This window comes from Brienomyrus brachyistius, chromosome 7 (genome assembly GCF_023856365.1).
Source record: "Brienomyrus brachyistius isolate T26 chromosome 7, BBRACH_0.4, whole genome shotgun sequence".
NCBI classification, from domain to species: Eukaryota; Metazoa; Chordata; class Actinopteri; order Osteoglossiformes; family Mormyridae; genus Brienomyrus; species Brienomyrus brachyistius.
The window spans coordinates 23,755,955-23,771,397 of record NC_064539.1 but is presented as its reverse complement, the minus strand read 5'-3'; the positions used below and the strand labels follow the sequence as shown (position 1 = coordinate 23,771,397).

The following is a 15,443-nucleotide window of genomic DNA, read 5'->3' as shown; positions in this document are numbered from 1 at the left end:
CTGCTTGGTTTTCTCAGACATGCAGTTCACTACGTACACAATGGTACAGGCCTGACACATTCTAGCTGAAACATGCTAATCGTCATTGGCAATCGGCGGTGTGAAATTCTGTGACCGTTCTGTATGTCGAAAGAGAATAAACGACAGAGGGCAGCACTGGGTGCCGGACTGATTGTTATTTATAAGGGAGGCCTGTTCTTGTAAGATGCATAATGGCTTCCAAATATTTCGCTTTTTACAAGTTTGGGGTCCTCTTGCAGATTCTACCCAGAACCTCATTTGTCAGTCCATCGGGCCTTTTGCTGCCTGTGAGAGGGTGGTCCTCATACAAAGAGGAGAACATCTGTATCCATTTATCCCTCCTGCCAGCAGCATGGAGGCGAAGCCAGAACAGGGATCTGCAGCCCGGGGAGTCAGCCACGCCTGTCTGTCATTGGTGGTTGGCGGCTAGCTTGCTAACTGTGGTCACTGTGGTCACTGTGGTCACTGTGGTCACCGGGCTGTAGTGCAGAACACAGTGACCTTTCTTATCTGTCACAAGCCAAGCCGTTTCAAGACCAAAGGAGAAAGAGAGAATTTGATTATGTGGGGTTTGACATACCTTATAATTTAAGTGTGAAGGTCTATTTTTTTTTTGGTGGGGGTGAATGAAGCTAAATATGAGGGGGGGGGGGGTACATGCCCCCCCCCCCTTCCCCTGATTCGTCTACCCCTGATCAAGACATGGTCAGTAAAAATGAGGATCTACCAAGTGCTTCCCCTGCAGAGGAATCATGATGTGTTATGATGACAGAAGAAAACACCCTTCAGAGACTCATTAAATTCTTAAATTCAAAATGACCTCCATTATATATGTTGCCATGACTCAAATTTCATCGCCCATTAGAAAGTGTCCAGCAACTCTTCCTCTGATCAATATCAGCAATTTAGGGAGTTCAGAGGGGCTGTGAATCTGCCCTCTGCTTATCACAGCGAAACAATGCACCGCAAACGGATGCAGTATTAAGTCTCCTTTGCGGAGGACACTAAATACCACAAAGAACAGCTCAGAGAGGGGCCACCATCGAACCTGAGCGTGATGGGGGTGGGGCAACTGAAGGGGCGGGCCAATCGATCCAGAAAATGAGCGCCTTGGCCATCATCTGAATCTGACATCGGTCAGATTTCAAATACGCTTCAGTGCTGGGATGCAAAGCTCTTGGAGCAGTGAGCACGTGTGTCCAGTAGGAGGGCTCTGTCTTGTGGAGTGGGCACCGCAGGAGTCGTAAGTGGTTTACATCAGCAGTTAGATAAACAAGGCCATTGTCAGCAGAGGGAAGTGGCTGTGATTGGCTGTAAACAGATACCTGGGGGATACCGAGTGACATTCAGTCGCTACAGATATTTGTTATTCTTGTTTTCTATAAGCATGCATTATGTATTTTCCCAAGGTTGCGACAGTCCACAGGGTTCCTTTGAGATTATCAAAAACTATATAGCTTCTTATCTTCCTGTGAAAACTAAAACACAATGTTTCAGCACACCCAGGCCAAGAACCATTATTTTATAGCACTAAACATTTATTTTTCAACCCAACAGAATAACAAATTAACTAAGTATCCAATTTGTTGATACTTGTAATAGAATATGCATTTTATCATCACGTTACACTCTCCATGTAGCCGCGGCAGTCGAGCTGATTTATTCAGAAGCAGTGTAATAATTGTAAATAATTTTGCAGTGATAAATTATTTAGGGCCCACAATATCTGACTCCTGCTGTGTTTTAAGACTCTCTTTAATTACCTGCCCTTATTTTTCTCAACTTCCTGTCAGCTAAGGGCATTTTCTGCACCCTCCTCCTGCATGGGCTCTGTCCCCATCTCTCTCATGGGTGCCAAGCCACCGGTCAGGGTGCTGTAGTGGCAGATCACCATGGCAACAGAGCCGACAGTCTGCCAGCGCTGAGTAGGCAGGTTGCTCAGAAGTATCATTCCCAGCGGGACCAGTAAAGGCTTAAACAATGTTGCCACGTCGTCTCTGGTGGCTGAAGTGGAAACCAGAGACATGGAGAGGTCAGTGCAGGTGAGGGTCTTAAATGTCTTTGCTGTGGTTCTTCCTGATGAGATTGTCCATCGCTACGTCCCCAAACCAGGAGCTCCACTAGAGCTGGGGGAGGAGGATAGCACCCATGTCACATCCACACCCATGTTTAGGGCCACATTTGCCTAAAATCTTCCTGCGGAATCAGATCTTCATTGGTGCCTTACAGATTAGTTTTCCTTGAGAAGTGCAGTCCCACAATTTCCATTAAGGTGGAAGCCTCCGGAGTCCGGCTCCACGTCTCGGCCCGGCACTGATTTTCCGGCTGAGCGGGCTGCTCTTGGCAGGACAGCCTGTTCTTCCTGTGTGTCCGATTCAGGGATGTGCTGGGGATTTCACGGCAATCAGCCTGCGTTAATACGCTACATCTAGAAAGAAAAATGTATTTACTGACCCAGTGTGTTTTGAATATAAAGCTCAGGGAGATACGGGATCAGTGGATAGCGGCCTTCACGTGCATGTAATTACGGCAAAAAGAACAATGCATGCAGGGTAACAAATGCAGAAATCATAGTCGCGATGCGGTCGCTTAGTCAGCACCAAGGAGATGCACTGGACCCACAAATCTCCTTCACGGCAAGTAAATAGTCTGCTGAGCATCAACAGGTTTTAAGGGCTTATGTGGTGTGAAATAATCATTAAAATAACAATTTGGCTCGACCGCAGGGTCAGATCAGTTTTAGTGCAGCACTGTGACTAATCGTACCTGACTAATCGGGCGAATGACCATGTGAGACCAATCATCCGTCAGGACTGAAGAGACAGGGCGAGAATCTCAGCTCTCACACCGCCAAGGTCACAGGATTACACAGTGCAATGGTGAACGAGGAAAAGGGACAGACTACCTGAAAATTAGGAGACGTGCTCTTCATACGTCCATCCCTAACATTAAAATAGGACCAGACACGTGTGTTGGATCCACAGGCTTATATATAAGGAAATCATATAATAAATGATTAGCAAACAAACAAGTATTAATTCACAATGTATGTGTAAATCTGCCTTCCTTAATTATGAATGCCATTTATCCCTGCCAGCAGCCCCACAGCTATGAGGATGAAATATTGCTAGGTTTTTACAAATCACAAAACATAATATGTCCCATGTGAAAGCTCATAGTATCCCCTAATATTATTTTTTAAAACTGCTTTGTTTTGATTGACTAACCCTAACCCTATTTCAGATAGCAGGATTTCTTGTATAGCCGGATAACTTGCCGGATTTAAGGTCGTCTCAAATGCAATTGAATATAGATAAATTCCATTCAAACTGGGGTACCTTAAATCTGACAAGTTATCCAGCTAAGCAAGAAATCGTGATGAGGCCTCTGTAGATCAAGGTTCTCAGCATAACTTCTTCTGACTCATATTTATCTAGGGTTAGGGTTAGGGTTAGGGTTAGGAAGATCCCTGCCCCTCCACTGCAGACAATGTCAGCCAATCCTCCTAGGCTACCTTCTGACGCCATCTTCTTAAAGGGACCTTTACATTTTCATTTTTTTTAACCTTTATAATAATCAGCTCCTCCATTTCGAGGCAGAGCTAACAGCCGCTTATGTTTGCTAATCAAAGATGGATTATGAGACCTGGACGTGATCAACCATTAAAATGTACAAAACCGAGACTCGCACTAGTCCATCTGCTTTTTCTTTGACAGAGTTCCTGGTGTTTGAACGTGGGTTAAACTGCTAAGCAAGCTGACATTTCCAGATTTTCCACTATAAAAAGTGAGCCAGTGTAGATTAAATGTGTATCCCAGTTGGAGTGGTTGTGTGTGGGTGTGTTTGTTGCACATTTGTATGGGATGGAGATCTTAGTAACACAACCCAGCACATTTTTTCCATAAGCAATATTTATTTTATTCCCGTTTAGAAGAGCATTCCACTGTGGCACTAAACATTCACCAGAACTTGCCAAGGATCTTTTGCTATCTGCTACCAAAAATGTGCTGTTTGATCACTTTGACTGGTCATTAAACCAAAAGGTTCCGATGTTACACCTCAACAGAACAGTTTGTGACGACACTTGGACACCATGTACCTCTTCACTAGATTAATATTGTTCGAAGAAGCATTAACAGTCAAAGTATATATGCAACAGAAAGAATAGGAGCAGTGCTAGTTATGATTCTCATTTGACCAATAGAGGGCGCCAAAATCCCTCATTCTTCAGTTCTGCTCTTTTTCGGAAACATTGAATCAATTTCAGTTCCAGCTATTTACAAGAGCAATGGGGTCTCCATGCCGTTATTGGTATCACACTTGTGCAGAAGTGTGTAGTCCTGAAGTATATATAAATATATATGCTTTGCAGATTACATAGTTTCCTGCTCAAAGAACCACTTTGAAAACACCAGACATTATTTGTTTGAAAGGGATGCTTTTTCCAATATCAGAGTTTTCTTTTGCAGACATGTTGAGCATTTAATGAAAGCATTACTGTGAAGCTGAGGTTTACTTTAAAACCAGGCTGTGTTGAACTGCGTGACAGACTTAATAGTGAGATTAGCTTACAATGGCAGCAAAATACGTCTAATTACTGGGTCCACGTTACAGTGTGGGACAGCTATTTTGTTCAGCCTTCTCAGATTATTTTTTATTCATCCTCTCTTTTGAAATCACGGCACGCCATGGCTGTGTTTACCATATGGGTGTAGAAGCAAGCCCAGAGGCCCTGTGTTCAAGGGGCTTTTGACTATGCCAGATTTAAAAAAGTCTAATCGGAGGAGAGTGCGGTAATCAGCCAATCAGATACTGGCAGATGTTCACAGTTATTGCAGGTGCTACCGCAGAAAACATGCCTGCAGATATTAGCAGTCAGGCAAGATGACTCCCACTGGGCTTGAGGGGTGACAGGCTGAGCTAATAGCCACTTAGGTTTGAGAAGCTCGTTCATTTTATGTATAATGTTTGTTTTGATTTTTAAAAAAGCGAGGAAAGAAAAGCAGCAAACAGATTTTACTCGGTGTCAGTTTATTTCCATAGTACTTCGTTTGTTATAAAAAAGTAGAAAAAAAAAGTTCTATTTTATAGCGCCTACATGACGATTTATTAATTCAACACAGAAACCATGTTCTTTCTTTAGCAGGTAAAAGGCTGGTACATTTGAAACTTGAAATCAATCCCATGCTGAACCAGAACAACCAGCTTTGTCTGTCATGCAGTTTTCTGTCAAAATTTGGGTTTAAACAAAGTGAAAGACACACCACAGCACACAACGAAATCCGCCACAGCATTTAACCCTTACATGACATTGCAGTGGGCAGCTATTATTGAGTGTCCAGGGAGCAGTCCGTGGTATCTTGCTGGTTTGGGGTTCAAACCAGCAACCTTTCAGTCACACGCATGCTTCCCTAATCACGAGTCCACCTCTGCCCTAACAGCAGACCTTCGCCAGATTATGGCAGTGCATTTCCCCTGAACAACCACAGTATCACACTGGAATATATGGACATGTGACCTAGCAGGCCATGTCACCCATTTCACATTAAAGCCAGTTTCCTAACAAAATGATCTCTGTCAATGAGTCACATGAGAGAGACAGTGGTATATGAAAAGTCAGCTGCTTTCAGTTCGTGATTAATATCAGTTAATGTCAGCGGCATCTATTAAAGCTATATCTTTCAGATGACAATCTCCTCAAAACGACATTAATAAGGAGAGGACGATCCTCCGAGGAAAACGTGCATCAAGAAAAACATGGCAGTCACCAGGTCAAAGATGTAATGGAGAACCATTCACCCAGACCAGGACTACAATAACAGGATTGTAAGAAGGCTTGGCTTGCTGCTTTTAAGGAATACCAGTAAACAATAAAAGCGGTATTCTTTTTTACAGTCATTGACGATTTTGTTTTTTTGTAAACTGTGACCTAGTGCACATCAGCTTAATTAGTCCCATGTGCACTTCGTAAAGGCAGCTTAATCAGCCTGGAGTGCACGAGGGATCCAGGGGACACGGGACAGGGGCAGGATTTGAGCCCTTGCGCATGGGCACTACACTCCCTGTCCATTCTAAATTGATTCTAACTGCTTTCTTGATAGAAGAGGTGACTTCAATCACCAGAGCAGTACTACATCCAGTCTGTTTCCTCGCCCAGCATTGCTTGGTGGATGGCATGCATTTGAGACCGGACTGGTTACCTGAGGGTACGGCTGGGCAATATGGAAAAACAATCATTATTTTTTCTTTACTTCAAGTAAACGTTGTTAAGGTTTTTATTTTTATATTATTTTCAATTTTTATTTGAAATCCAGTTTAGCTTTACTTTTCAATGTGGTTTGACTAGTTTTTATTTTAAAAATATATTTCTGTTTGGTTTTTATGAAATTTTGTTTCAGTAATTTAATTCATAGAGACAGACGGAAAGTTGTAGAGCTGTTTCATGAGTCTGATCTTTAGAGAATCCTACATTAACACCCAGTGCACAATGTGTAGTCACACGTAGTAAAAGTGATTAAAGGTAAACCTTTATTTTAGCAAAATAGTATTAAAAAAAACATTAGTTTCTTTTTATTTCCTTCAGTTTCAGAAACAATATTAACAGTATTTCTTTAGTTTTTTTTTTTTACTTTACCTTCGTATCTTATTTTATTTCAGAATTTGCGAAAATATTTTCTCATAGTTTTAGTATCAGAACAAGAAAAAAGCAACAAATTGACTGAACTAGAAATTGAAATCTCATTTTAATAAATAAATTATACAGAAGTAAACTTTTTGGTGTAGGATGTAATACTAGAAAACGCTGACAGTATGGTTTGTTGTTAGCTTATGCTTTGCCCCATTTTTAAGTAATACGGGACATGATTCCCTCGTTGCTTGCGTTCGTGCACAGCACCAGTCTGTTGCGTGTCACATGTTAAACTGCAAAAAGTACCACCACACCATCGTCTTTTTACCGTAGTTATCCAGAGTATCTCCAAAATAAATGATGTTATGGCAGCTGAGCTATTGCTTTCTTCACCCACACTTCACTGAAGCTTCCTCTGAGGATGTGCATTATATTAAAGAAACAGTAGCATTTGGCCACACTAACTCAGTCAGTCTACATTTGTTGGCCATTGGTTATCTCTTCTTAAAAGAGTTCTCTGTGATTGGTTGGAAATGCATTCATTTCTGTGATGTGATATGGCAATGTTCCTCATTTTCTTATCGTTTAAATTATATAAGAAGAGAAGTATCACCCAGCCCTACCCAAAGGTATGCTTATGATGTACGTCCTATTCCTGAGATAGTCCACATCCTCAAAGAATGATCTGGTCCTTCCATGTGCCTGTCTCACCAAACGGTGATGCCCTTCGTGTGACGACAAATCACAGAGCTGATCATCATCTGGGTTCCACGACTGGCTACAAGTTGATGACTCCTAACATCTGACGCCAGAACAACTTCGCCCAGAGATTGACACCGAGCTCGTACATGTACTGAAGCTCTGGGGTCAGCATCCTGCGGCATTCTGTGTGGCGCACCTGGTCAATGTCCTTCTTCAGGTTGTAGCCCAGGATGGACCTATCGCCGAGAGGTTGCCAAGGCTGCAGTGTGGCATCCTTGATGCTGTCTGCCTCCACTGCCCTCCCACCCTCCACACAAATGGCCGCCATCTGGGCGTTACGCCACCGCAGCTCCGCCACCTCACGGGCCATGCGTTCCCTCCCATACGCATCCACCTTTGCCCAGAAGGTGGCATTGAAGTATCGGTAGAGGCGCCAGTCAGCGGCATTCCAGTCTCGTGCCTGCACCCTCTGGTGCTCTGTCATCTTGGCGATGGATGAGTCACGACGCATGTTGAGTCGCAGGAAGAGCAGGTCCTCCATCTCCCAGCAGAGGGTGTCCTTGAGGAGGATGAGTGACTCCTCGAAATATTCCGCCACCATCACCAGTTGGAAGCGCTTGTCGATTGCCTGGATGGCCTGCTCCACTCTAGGATCGTCTGGCTCAAGATTGTTGTCATAGCCCAGGTCAAAGAGGAGCAGGTTCTTGAGGTAGAAGGAGTTGTACCCACTGGGGCTGTAGTAGCGCCAGGGGTCGTTTAGGAATTCAGCCAGTTTCTCTTTGGCAGAGATCACCCAGGTAAGAGGCACCAGGCTGTTGAAGTAGTGGAACGCAGACTCGAAGAGGTCGGCGGGGTCCCGCAGGATGGTGATGAAGCTGGCTTCCGGTGGTAACAGGCTGACCACCTCGGGCTCATTGAAGCGCATATGGTTGCAGACCATGTTGAAGCACGTCCCAGGCTGGTAGCCCTTCACCTGCAGCCTGTTGAACATCTCTGGGTAGACAAAGTCATTGCGACTGTTGGGGAATGCGAATCTGAGGCCGTGCTTCTCCCCAAAGCGGAACAGGATGTTGAGGAGCGTGCTGCTGGCCGTCTTGTGTGTCTTCATGAACATGACATTCATCTTCGGTGAGCAGCCACTGGCTTGCCTGGGTGCACCTTGGGTTGAGACAGTTTTCCCTTTGGTGCGGATTGGGTCGCGGTCACAGGAGGCCGGAACCAACATCCTAAAGGCACAGAAAAACACATGACAGCTGTCCCCATTTACTTTGATCTACAGCTCTGGAAAAAATAAAGAGACTCCATTTGTTTAAGAATCTGCATTGTTAAATCCTGTGAGATTTCTGGCTCAGCTGGCTGAAAGCTACACTGTGAGGCAGGCTGCTTTCAGGATCAAAGACCAAGACCAAGGAGACACTGGCAATAACCAAAACCTAGCCAGGTAGAGGGCAGAAGCAACTTTCTAAAGCCAGAGATGACTGTCAACTTATCTGACAGTTTCTCATGAATCGTGGGATGACATCAAGTGACCTTCAAACGGAACGGGAAACATAAAGTGTAGGTATGAAGTGCACTGGTAGGACAGTTCATATCAGGCTCCTAGAAGCAGGACTGAAGACCCATAAAGCAGGGAAGAGGCCCTTCATTAATGAGAAGCAGGGAAGACCCAGGCTGCAGTTTGCAAGAAATTATGTACTATTCACAGATGCAGACCCATAAATTGAGAAATGAGTGAAACAAAGAACTGTGCCGTGGTTTCTTAATTTTTTTCCAGCGCCGTACATCATTAATTCAGATATTGACCTTTCAAAAGATATCAGATATTTCAGTGCCAGGCTAATTTAGACAACTCCTTGATACAGCCCTCTAGGTCGCTAAGGAAACAGATGTGAGTTTAAATAGAATGAAACACTGACCTTGCACCATGGTCCTAATGGACTTCGGCTGGATAAAGCCCGCAATCAATTTCTGACCATTACTGGTTTTGGTATTTTTTCAGTGGTTTTCTTTGCTTTGCAAAAGCAGGTTAATATTAAAACATGAAGTATAATTTGATCTTCAAACATGTATACAAATAAAATATAATGAATGAGTAGTTTGTGCCAGCAAGAGGTGCTGTTGTGACACAGGGCTGGCCCCCAACAGCACTGTTAGGCAGGGTCATCTGAGGTAGAGCGCCCCCTAGCCAAACACCACTCACAGCAGCTGGCATTGCATGTCCCTTTGTGTTAAATTGCAAAAAGCCTCGTTTCCTGTCTGCCTCTCGTCTTCCTTATTCTGTTTCTTTTGTTTGCACAGTTGAGTAGCAACTGTCCCCGTGCCCACGTGTGCACATTTACGCCCTATAGAGTAGCTGTGTGTTACCTATTAACACCCCATAGCATGAACTAGTCCTCACTAGTCTTAAGAAATTACCTAAGAATACCTGTATAATTATTGGATTGTGCAGCTAATTCTTGCAATCTGCATTCTGTTTATTGGGGTGAAAGCTGTATTTTTGGTACAAGAACATTCCACGGATAGATGACTAATCTGTAATTAATGAGGTCGGCTGTGAAGGACTGTATATGACTATGATTCTGCGTCACCTGTAGTCCAATAAAAGATCCTTTAAAAGTAATAGTGATTCACCTTTACAGAAATAAATACTGTTTACAAAAGTAAATACCCTGTAGAGAACAACCGGTGTGTTATTCGTTATACACATCAATCGTCTTCTAACATTAGTGCGTGATTAGTGCTGCTTCACTAGTTATCTCTGCCCAGTGAAAGAGGAGGTGGGGTGGGCAGAGCCTTTTATCATTCTTCAAAGCCCTTTACAAGTCAACTGTGACAGAGAAAAGGCGAAACCTGCTGCTTATTATTTCCCAGCACAAACTCAGAAGCTGGAAAAATAAGCCAGAGTTAAGAGAGTTGAATAGCCCTGCCTTAGAAGACGTCCCTTTGAGAACCTGCCTTACAGCCCCCTCCTCCCGCCCACCTCTTCTGGTCTGTCTGTGATCTGGATCACGGTGGCACCAGGACTTACCTCGGGTGATAGACCTCGAGGAGCGGCACTGACATCATGTGGTACAGGAGCATGGCAAAGGTGGTCAGCAGACCCCCCAGGAGCAGACCCCTGCCCACTGACCGCCATCGTCGCATCGTTCCTGGGGGCTAGCTGTAGGGAGACAAATACAGATGTCTGGAGGAGGTATGGCCCAATTCTGCTCATACGTTTATCCCTCAGCTGGAATGTAAAGCTGTTACTACGGTTCTGACGTCCTCTGGTATGAATCAGGCTTCCGAATTGTTGGGCACCTGCCTGCTTCCTGTTTCGGTCACCTGGCTAGCGTCACTCCACAGCCTCTGCTGACTTTCTCTCCTGTCATGGAAAGTGAGCCTGTCAACCTCTCTCTCCCTACTCTGGACACCAGCAAGCCTAGGTTTCAATTATCCTGCCCATGACATCACACCCCTGGCACACGCCCCCACCGCCCCTCGCGACACCTGCTGTGTTTCCAAAGAACCTCTGCTGAACCAACAACAGTCAGCCTGTGTTCCCACAGCAGCCCTCCTACATATCTTCACAACCTTCTCAGAACAAACTGCGAAAAAGAAACTAACCTAATTTTCACAGCGACCCAAGTGGACATAAGGTACATCTCCCTCCGTTCAGTTTGTCAATCCTCTTATGTTAAACACTTTCTTCTGTCACGGTCTCTTTCTTAAGTTGTCCTGAACTGAAAGCAAACATGACACCACCAAGTCCACCAAGATATTCAACTCCTGCGTGAGAGGGTTAGAGACAGCCAGTTCCACATGGAGTCACATGAACTTGTTTTAAAGATCTTGGAACCAGTGGAGCAAGCTGCATAGCATTGACTGACACAGAAGTGGTATCCACCAAACGTGAACCAGGTTAGCCCCGTAAATCTAACTTGAAGGCATCGTCAGATCTGAGAAAATGTGGCTCTAAAGTATAGTTTTACTCTAATGGTGGTCCTGTCCAGAGCAACTGCTGACCAAGTGTTTGGTTTTATGACAGCTAATCAGCAGGTCTAGGCCCTTCACTCTTTTGTACCTAATCGCTGCATGTATGCGTGTGCATCTAGACCAGGGGTGTCAAACTCCAGACGTGGGGGGCCGTATCATTTTTGGTGGAACAGAGAAAGTACTAAACAATACAGGGCTCCACCCCCCCCCCAAAAAAAATTTTTAAAAACTGGAGTTTGAGACTAATTTCTCGATAGCTGGTTTTATTTTCTGATTCCAAACATGTGGAAACTTTGACCTAATGTCGAGCATGTTTTGGATTGTTGTATAGTGAACTTTATGCAGGTCTCGCCCTCAACAGGACATTTTGACAGCTCTCTCCAGTGCTGCCAGAGGATCTCCAGAGACAGTGCAGGCCACATGTATGCCTTTTCCTGGGGGCCAGGGACCCAGCCCCTGAAGTCCAAGAGCTATTCCATTTCTGACACCAAGTGGAGGTATCAGGATCCAAACCCCGGACTCCACTTCACTTGTGATTTCATTTATTTAGCAGATACTTTTATGCAAAGCAGGACCAGCCCTTACACAGTGAGCCACACAATGGCCACCTTTCAAAGTTTCATGGAATGCTACCTTAAGAAACAGCAACATTTTTTAAAGGTTTTACTGAATGCTACCTTAAGAAACAGCAACATTTTTTAGAGGTTTTACTGAATGCTATCTTAAGAAACAGCAACATTTTTTAAAGGTTTTACTGAATGCTACCTTAAGAAACAGCAACATTTTTTAGAGGTTTTATTGAATGCTACCTTAAGAACCAGCAACATTTTTGCAAATGGTTTCATAAAGCCCTCCCAATGGCCATCAGCCCAACGGTGATGCTCATGGCATCACTTTGAAAAACGTGAATGTGGTGAATAACGTCTAACATTGAAAAATATTATTCGGCAACAATGGACGCTTAAAACGAAACACGTTTTGCCTTGCTCAACCTTAACGCATGATAACCATCTCTCTCACACTCAAATACACCCTGTACATATGCCCACTTCAGTCTGCAAATAGATATTTTAAATGAGAAGACAATTTTCTTCAGCGTAACAGGCTAGTTTTCCACCGACCAAAACTCCGAAAAGCTACTATAGATTCAGACACACTGTCCTCAGTAATCTCTGTTTGTCCCTGCATGGCCTCCGTAACTAAGCAGAGCATTTATACATTTACATACAGCCCTGGTATCTTTGGTCTATCTATTGCACAACACTATGCCATGTTGACCGTTGACCATTTCCACTCTACAACTTAACTCTGCTCACAGCGACCTAAATGACTGATAACCAGACAGGGAATATCTTTCTGGACATGAAGTATATGAAGACTATGCCATAAAAATGCAGCATTCTTGCCTTGCTTAATATGTTACTGTATGCAATGACTTAGCTAAATGTCCAATAAATAAATGCACGTATTAGTACATTTGTCTGCGTGTAAAACGTTTCCACCTGCACTGTTTTGCTCCCACTTGTCCACAGAGTAAACTCTCCATATGAAGTCTTCTGTGTTATGTCAGGTCTCAGTTGTAGAATTAAGTCATTTACTCAGTGAACACAGAGAAGGGAAAGCAAATCCTGTCAGACCAAACAGCCTTAATAACCCCGTAATGTCTTTGTTTTCCCATATATGGAAAATTAACCTTTTCCCCGATGAGTTAGGTACGGAATTTTCAACATCCCTCACCGCATACCTACCCTATCAGCATAGCCAGTCGGTCCTATCAACACAATCAAATTCTCAGTGTGACTGTATTTCGAAAAAACTACTTTAGCGTTTCCCCTGACTATAAATCTCTACAAAAACCAGGTGCCATATTTATTAAACACTAGAGTGGCAGATTAAATCATGTCTAGAAAGGACTATTCCTTGCGACTACTCCTGGATCAACACCTTAGCCTCTGGTAAGGAGAAAAGTTACCTTCAGTGCATTAATCCTTCAGGAGTAGCCAGCAGACCCTTAGAGAAGATCAGCTTTGCTGGCATCTGTATCAATCAGACAGTTTCCTTTCCTCGCTCATCGAGACGTCCTGATTCACACACCTCTTCTCTCTCCATACCTCTGTCTAAGCTGAGCCTCTTACTTCACTTTTGACTCAGAGAGGCGGTCTCTCTCTCTTCGTGAACGTCCGTACATGTGGGTGTGAATACCTCCCTCTGTCTTTGAAAAACATCATTTAGTAATAACTGAATAACCTGGAATACTCATAATCTCTTATAAAAGACTTACAGATGCATTTATCATGAGGCTCAATTGTTATACTTAAAAGCAAACCTCTCGTTGGAAACGACTTACAGGTTTTTCTGCGTTGACATGTTGATGACATAATTATCATACTTCTTCTTCCTAGAATAGAAAAAAATGCTTTGCTCCTGGCAGCTGCAAAGACAGGTGAATAAACGCAATAACATTTCCAGTAGTTTAAAAGTCAAAGAAATTGTCACCATAGCAATAAACAAAAATTGGGGGAATGAATCATTTGGGTTTGGGTTGCAGCAGCTTTTGGATGATAATAAATTATGTTTTTTACGGCTTTGCTACAATTTGAAGGCTGACAATCGCAGAAACATTTAACATGGTGATTCTGAAATCCACAAAATTCATTTTCAGGTTTCAGGGACTTTGCACCAGTGTTTTGAGTAGTAAGGTAAACCTAGTCCCTTACTGACTAAAAAACATAAATAAATAGAACAGAGAGAACCCTTGGAGCAGGAAACTTCATGACCAGCCGTGCTTTCTCGTCTCCTGCGAGCTGCGATGCATCCCCCGGGACAGCATAGAAACCACTATTCACCTGATCGATGGCTATGTTTCACTTCAGACCTACAGGAGAAGCAGGTGGCATCTGGAACACATACACAGAACTTCTGTTTCATGTTCTAAGAGGGGCCTGCTGCTGTGTCCAGGAGCATCATGGTTAACCGGAATTATTGAGGTACACCCAGCTATATGTATGCATAAGATTAAGTTATTTGGGATAAACGTGTCAGATAAATCTTGATCTGCAGGTGCCTCCCACCATAGAAACCAGGATTGACCACGATACCCTCTGGAAGCTTAGTCAGTTTCCACCTCTGGTCAGCCAAGGTCATCTGTCGCAAGATAGGTCATATTTACTACACAAGCCCTCTAAACTGCTTTTCCAAAAGCAGTAAATGTTTCCTTTTGTGATTTAAAAGCCTCTATGGAAATCATTCAGAGATACTTGCAACATGAGCTATCTGATACACTTTATCTCTGGATAAAAAAAAAAGTATTTTTTTATTAACTATATTTTCTGCTCATATTGTTTTTATCCTTAGTGTTTTATTCAAAACTAACCATCCAGATGCAACACCGTAGCCAATTTCATCCAATACATCCATTTTCTGTGCCGCTTGTCCTGTTCAGGGTAGGAGGGTCCGTAGCTTATCCCGAAAACTATGGGCACAAGGCAGGGAACAACCCAGGATGGGATGCCTACCAATTGCAGATTGTAGCCAATTGAAAAACACATTTTTCAGACGCAGATGCTGTTTTGAATTCAGGCCCATCTCTGAGGAGGGGCAGGGCCCAGAGCCCAGCTAACCTAGCGGAACCTAAATTTACAAGTAGATGTTCAACATGGACACCGATTACGGTTCATTCTGTTTACGGTCTGTCATAATTGGCGGTTTGGTTACGCAAAAAATTATACCAGCTTTGGAACAAGAGACCTGTGTGAAGCGCCCCCCATGTTTGTCCTGCTTTTGACATGGGGAAAACATGCAAACTCCACACACATGTAACCCAGGCAGACACTCGATCCCGGGTCCCAGAGGTGTGAGGCAACAGTGCTAAGAACTGCACCACCATGCCGCCCCCCGAGTTGGACCAAACTAGTCTCAATTGTTTGTGCCATGCTTGTACCGTTTAAAAATGTCAGTCCTGATATTATTTATGAGTTTATCTCTTTTGGTTTATGTCATTACACAATCGCCTTTATCAGATATCAAAGATGCAGAGCAAACGAATCCAAAATAGACACAGTCACAGATATTCGGGTCTGCAAGAAGACTCACACCAAAGTCACACAGGAGGGAACTC

The 15,443-nt window shown here is 43.7% G+C and overlaps 1 protein-coding gene across 5 annotated transcripts; it reads right to left on the bottom strand.

Annotated features, from left to right (window-relative positions):
• Window positions 1–6,747: 6,747 nt before the first annotated feature.
• Window positions 6,748–13,808, bottom strand: LOC125745685 (galactosylceramide sulfotransferase-like). 5 transcript variants are annotated; one of them, XM_049018756.1, is made up of 5 exons: window positions 13,674–13,757; window positions 13,299–13,538; window positions 10,652–10,715; window positions 10,380–10,511; window positions 6,748–8,577 (listed from the first exon to the last, which is right to left on the bottom strand). In XM_049018756.1, the coding sequence occupies exons 4-5, from the start codon at window positions 10,493–10,495 to the stop codon at window positions 7,428–7,430; spliced, it is 1,266 nt and encodes a 421-aa protein (XP_048874713.1). In that variant the 5' UTR covers window positions 10,496–10,511; window positions 10,652–10,715; window positions 13,299–13,538; window positions 13,674–13,757; the 3' UTR covers window positions 6,748–7,427. The 5 variants fall into 5 exon arrangements, with proteins under 5 accessions (XP_048874713.1, XP_048874714.1, XP_048874710.1 ...); XM_049018757.1 differs by having other exon boundaries at window positions 10,380–10,507; XM_049018753.1 differs by lacking the exon at window positions 10,652–10,715 and having other exon boundaries at window positions 13,674–13,808.
• Between the last annotated feature and the right edge of the window lie 1,635 nt (window positions 13,809–15,443).

What these genes read in the sequence shown, in the direction of transcription:
- LOC125745685 (XM_049018753.1), bottom strand. Translation starts at nt 10,495, where the DNA reads ATGCGACGATGGCGGTCAGTGGGCAGGGGTCTGCTCCTGGGGGGTCTG. An exon ending in CTCGAGGTCTATCACCCGAG is followed by an intron (nt 8,578 to 10,379) that starts GTAAGTCCTGGT and finishes CTGTGCCTTTAG; the next exon opens with GATGTTGGTTCCGGCCTCCT.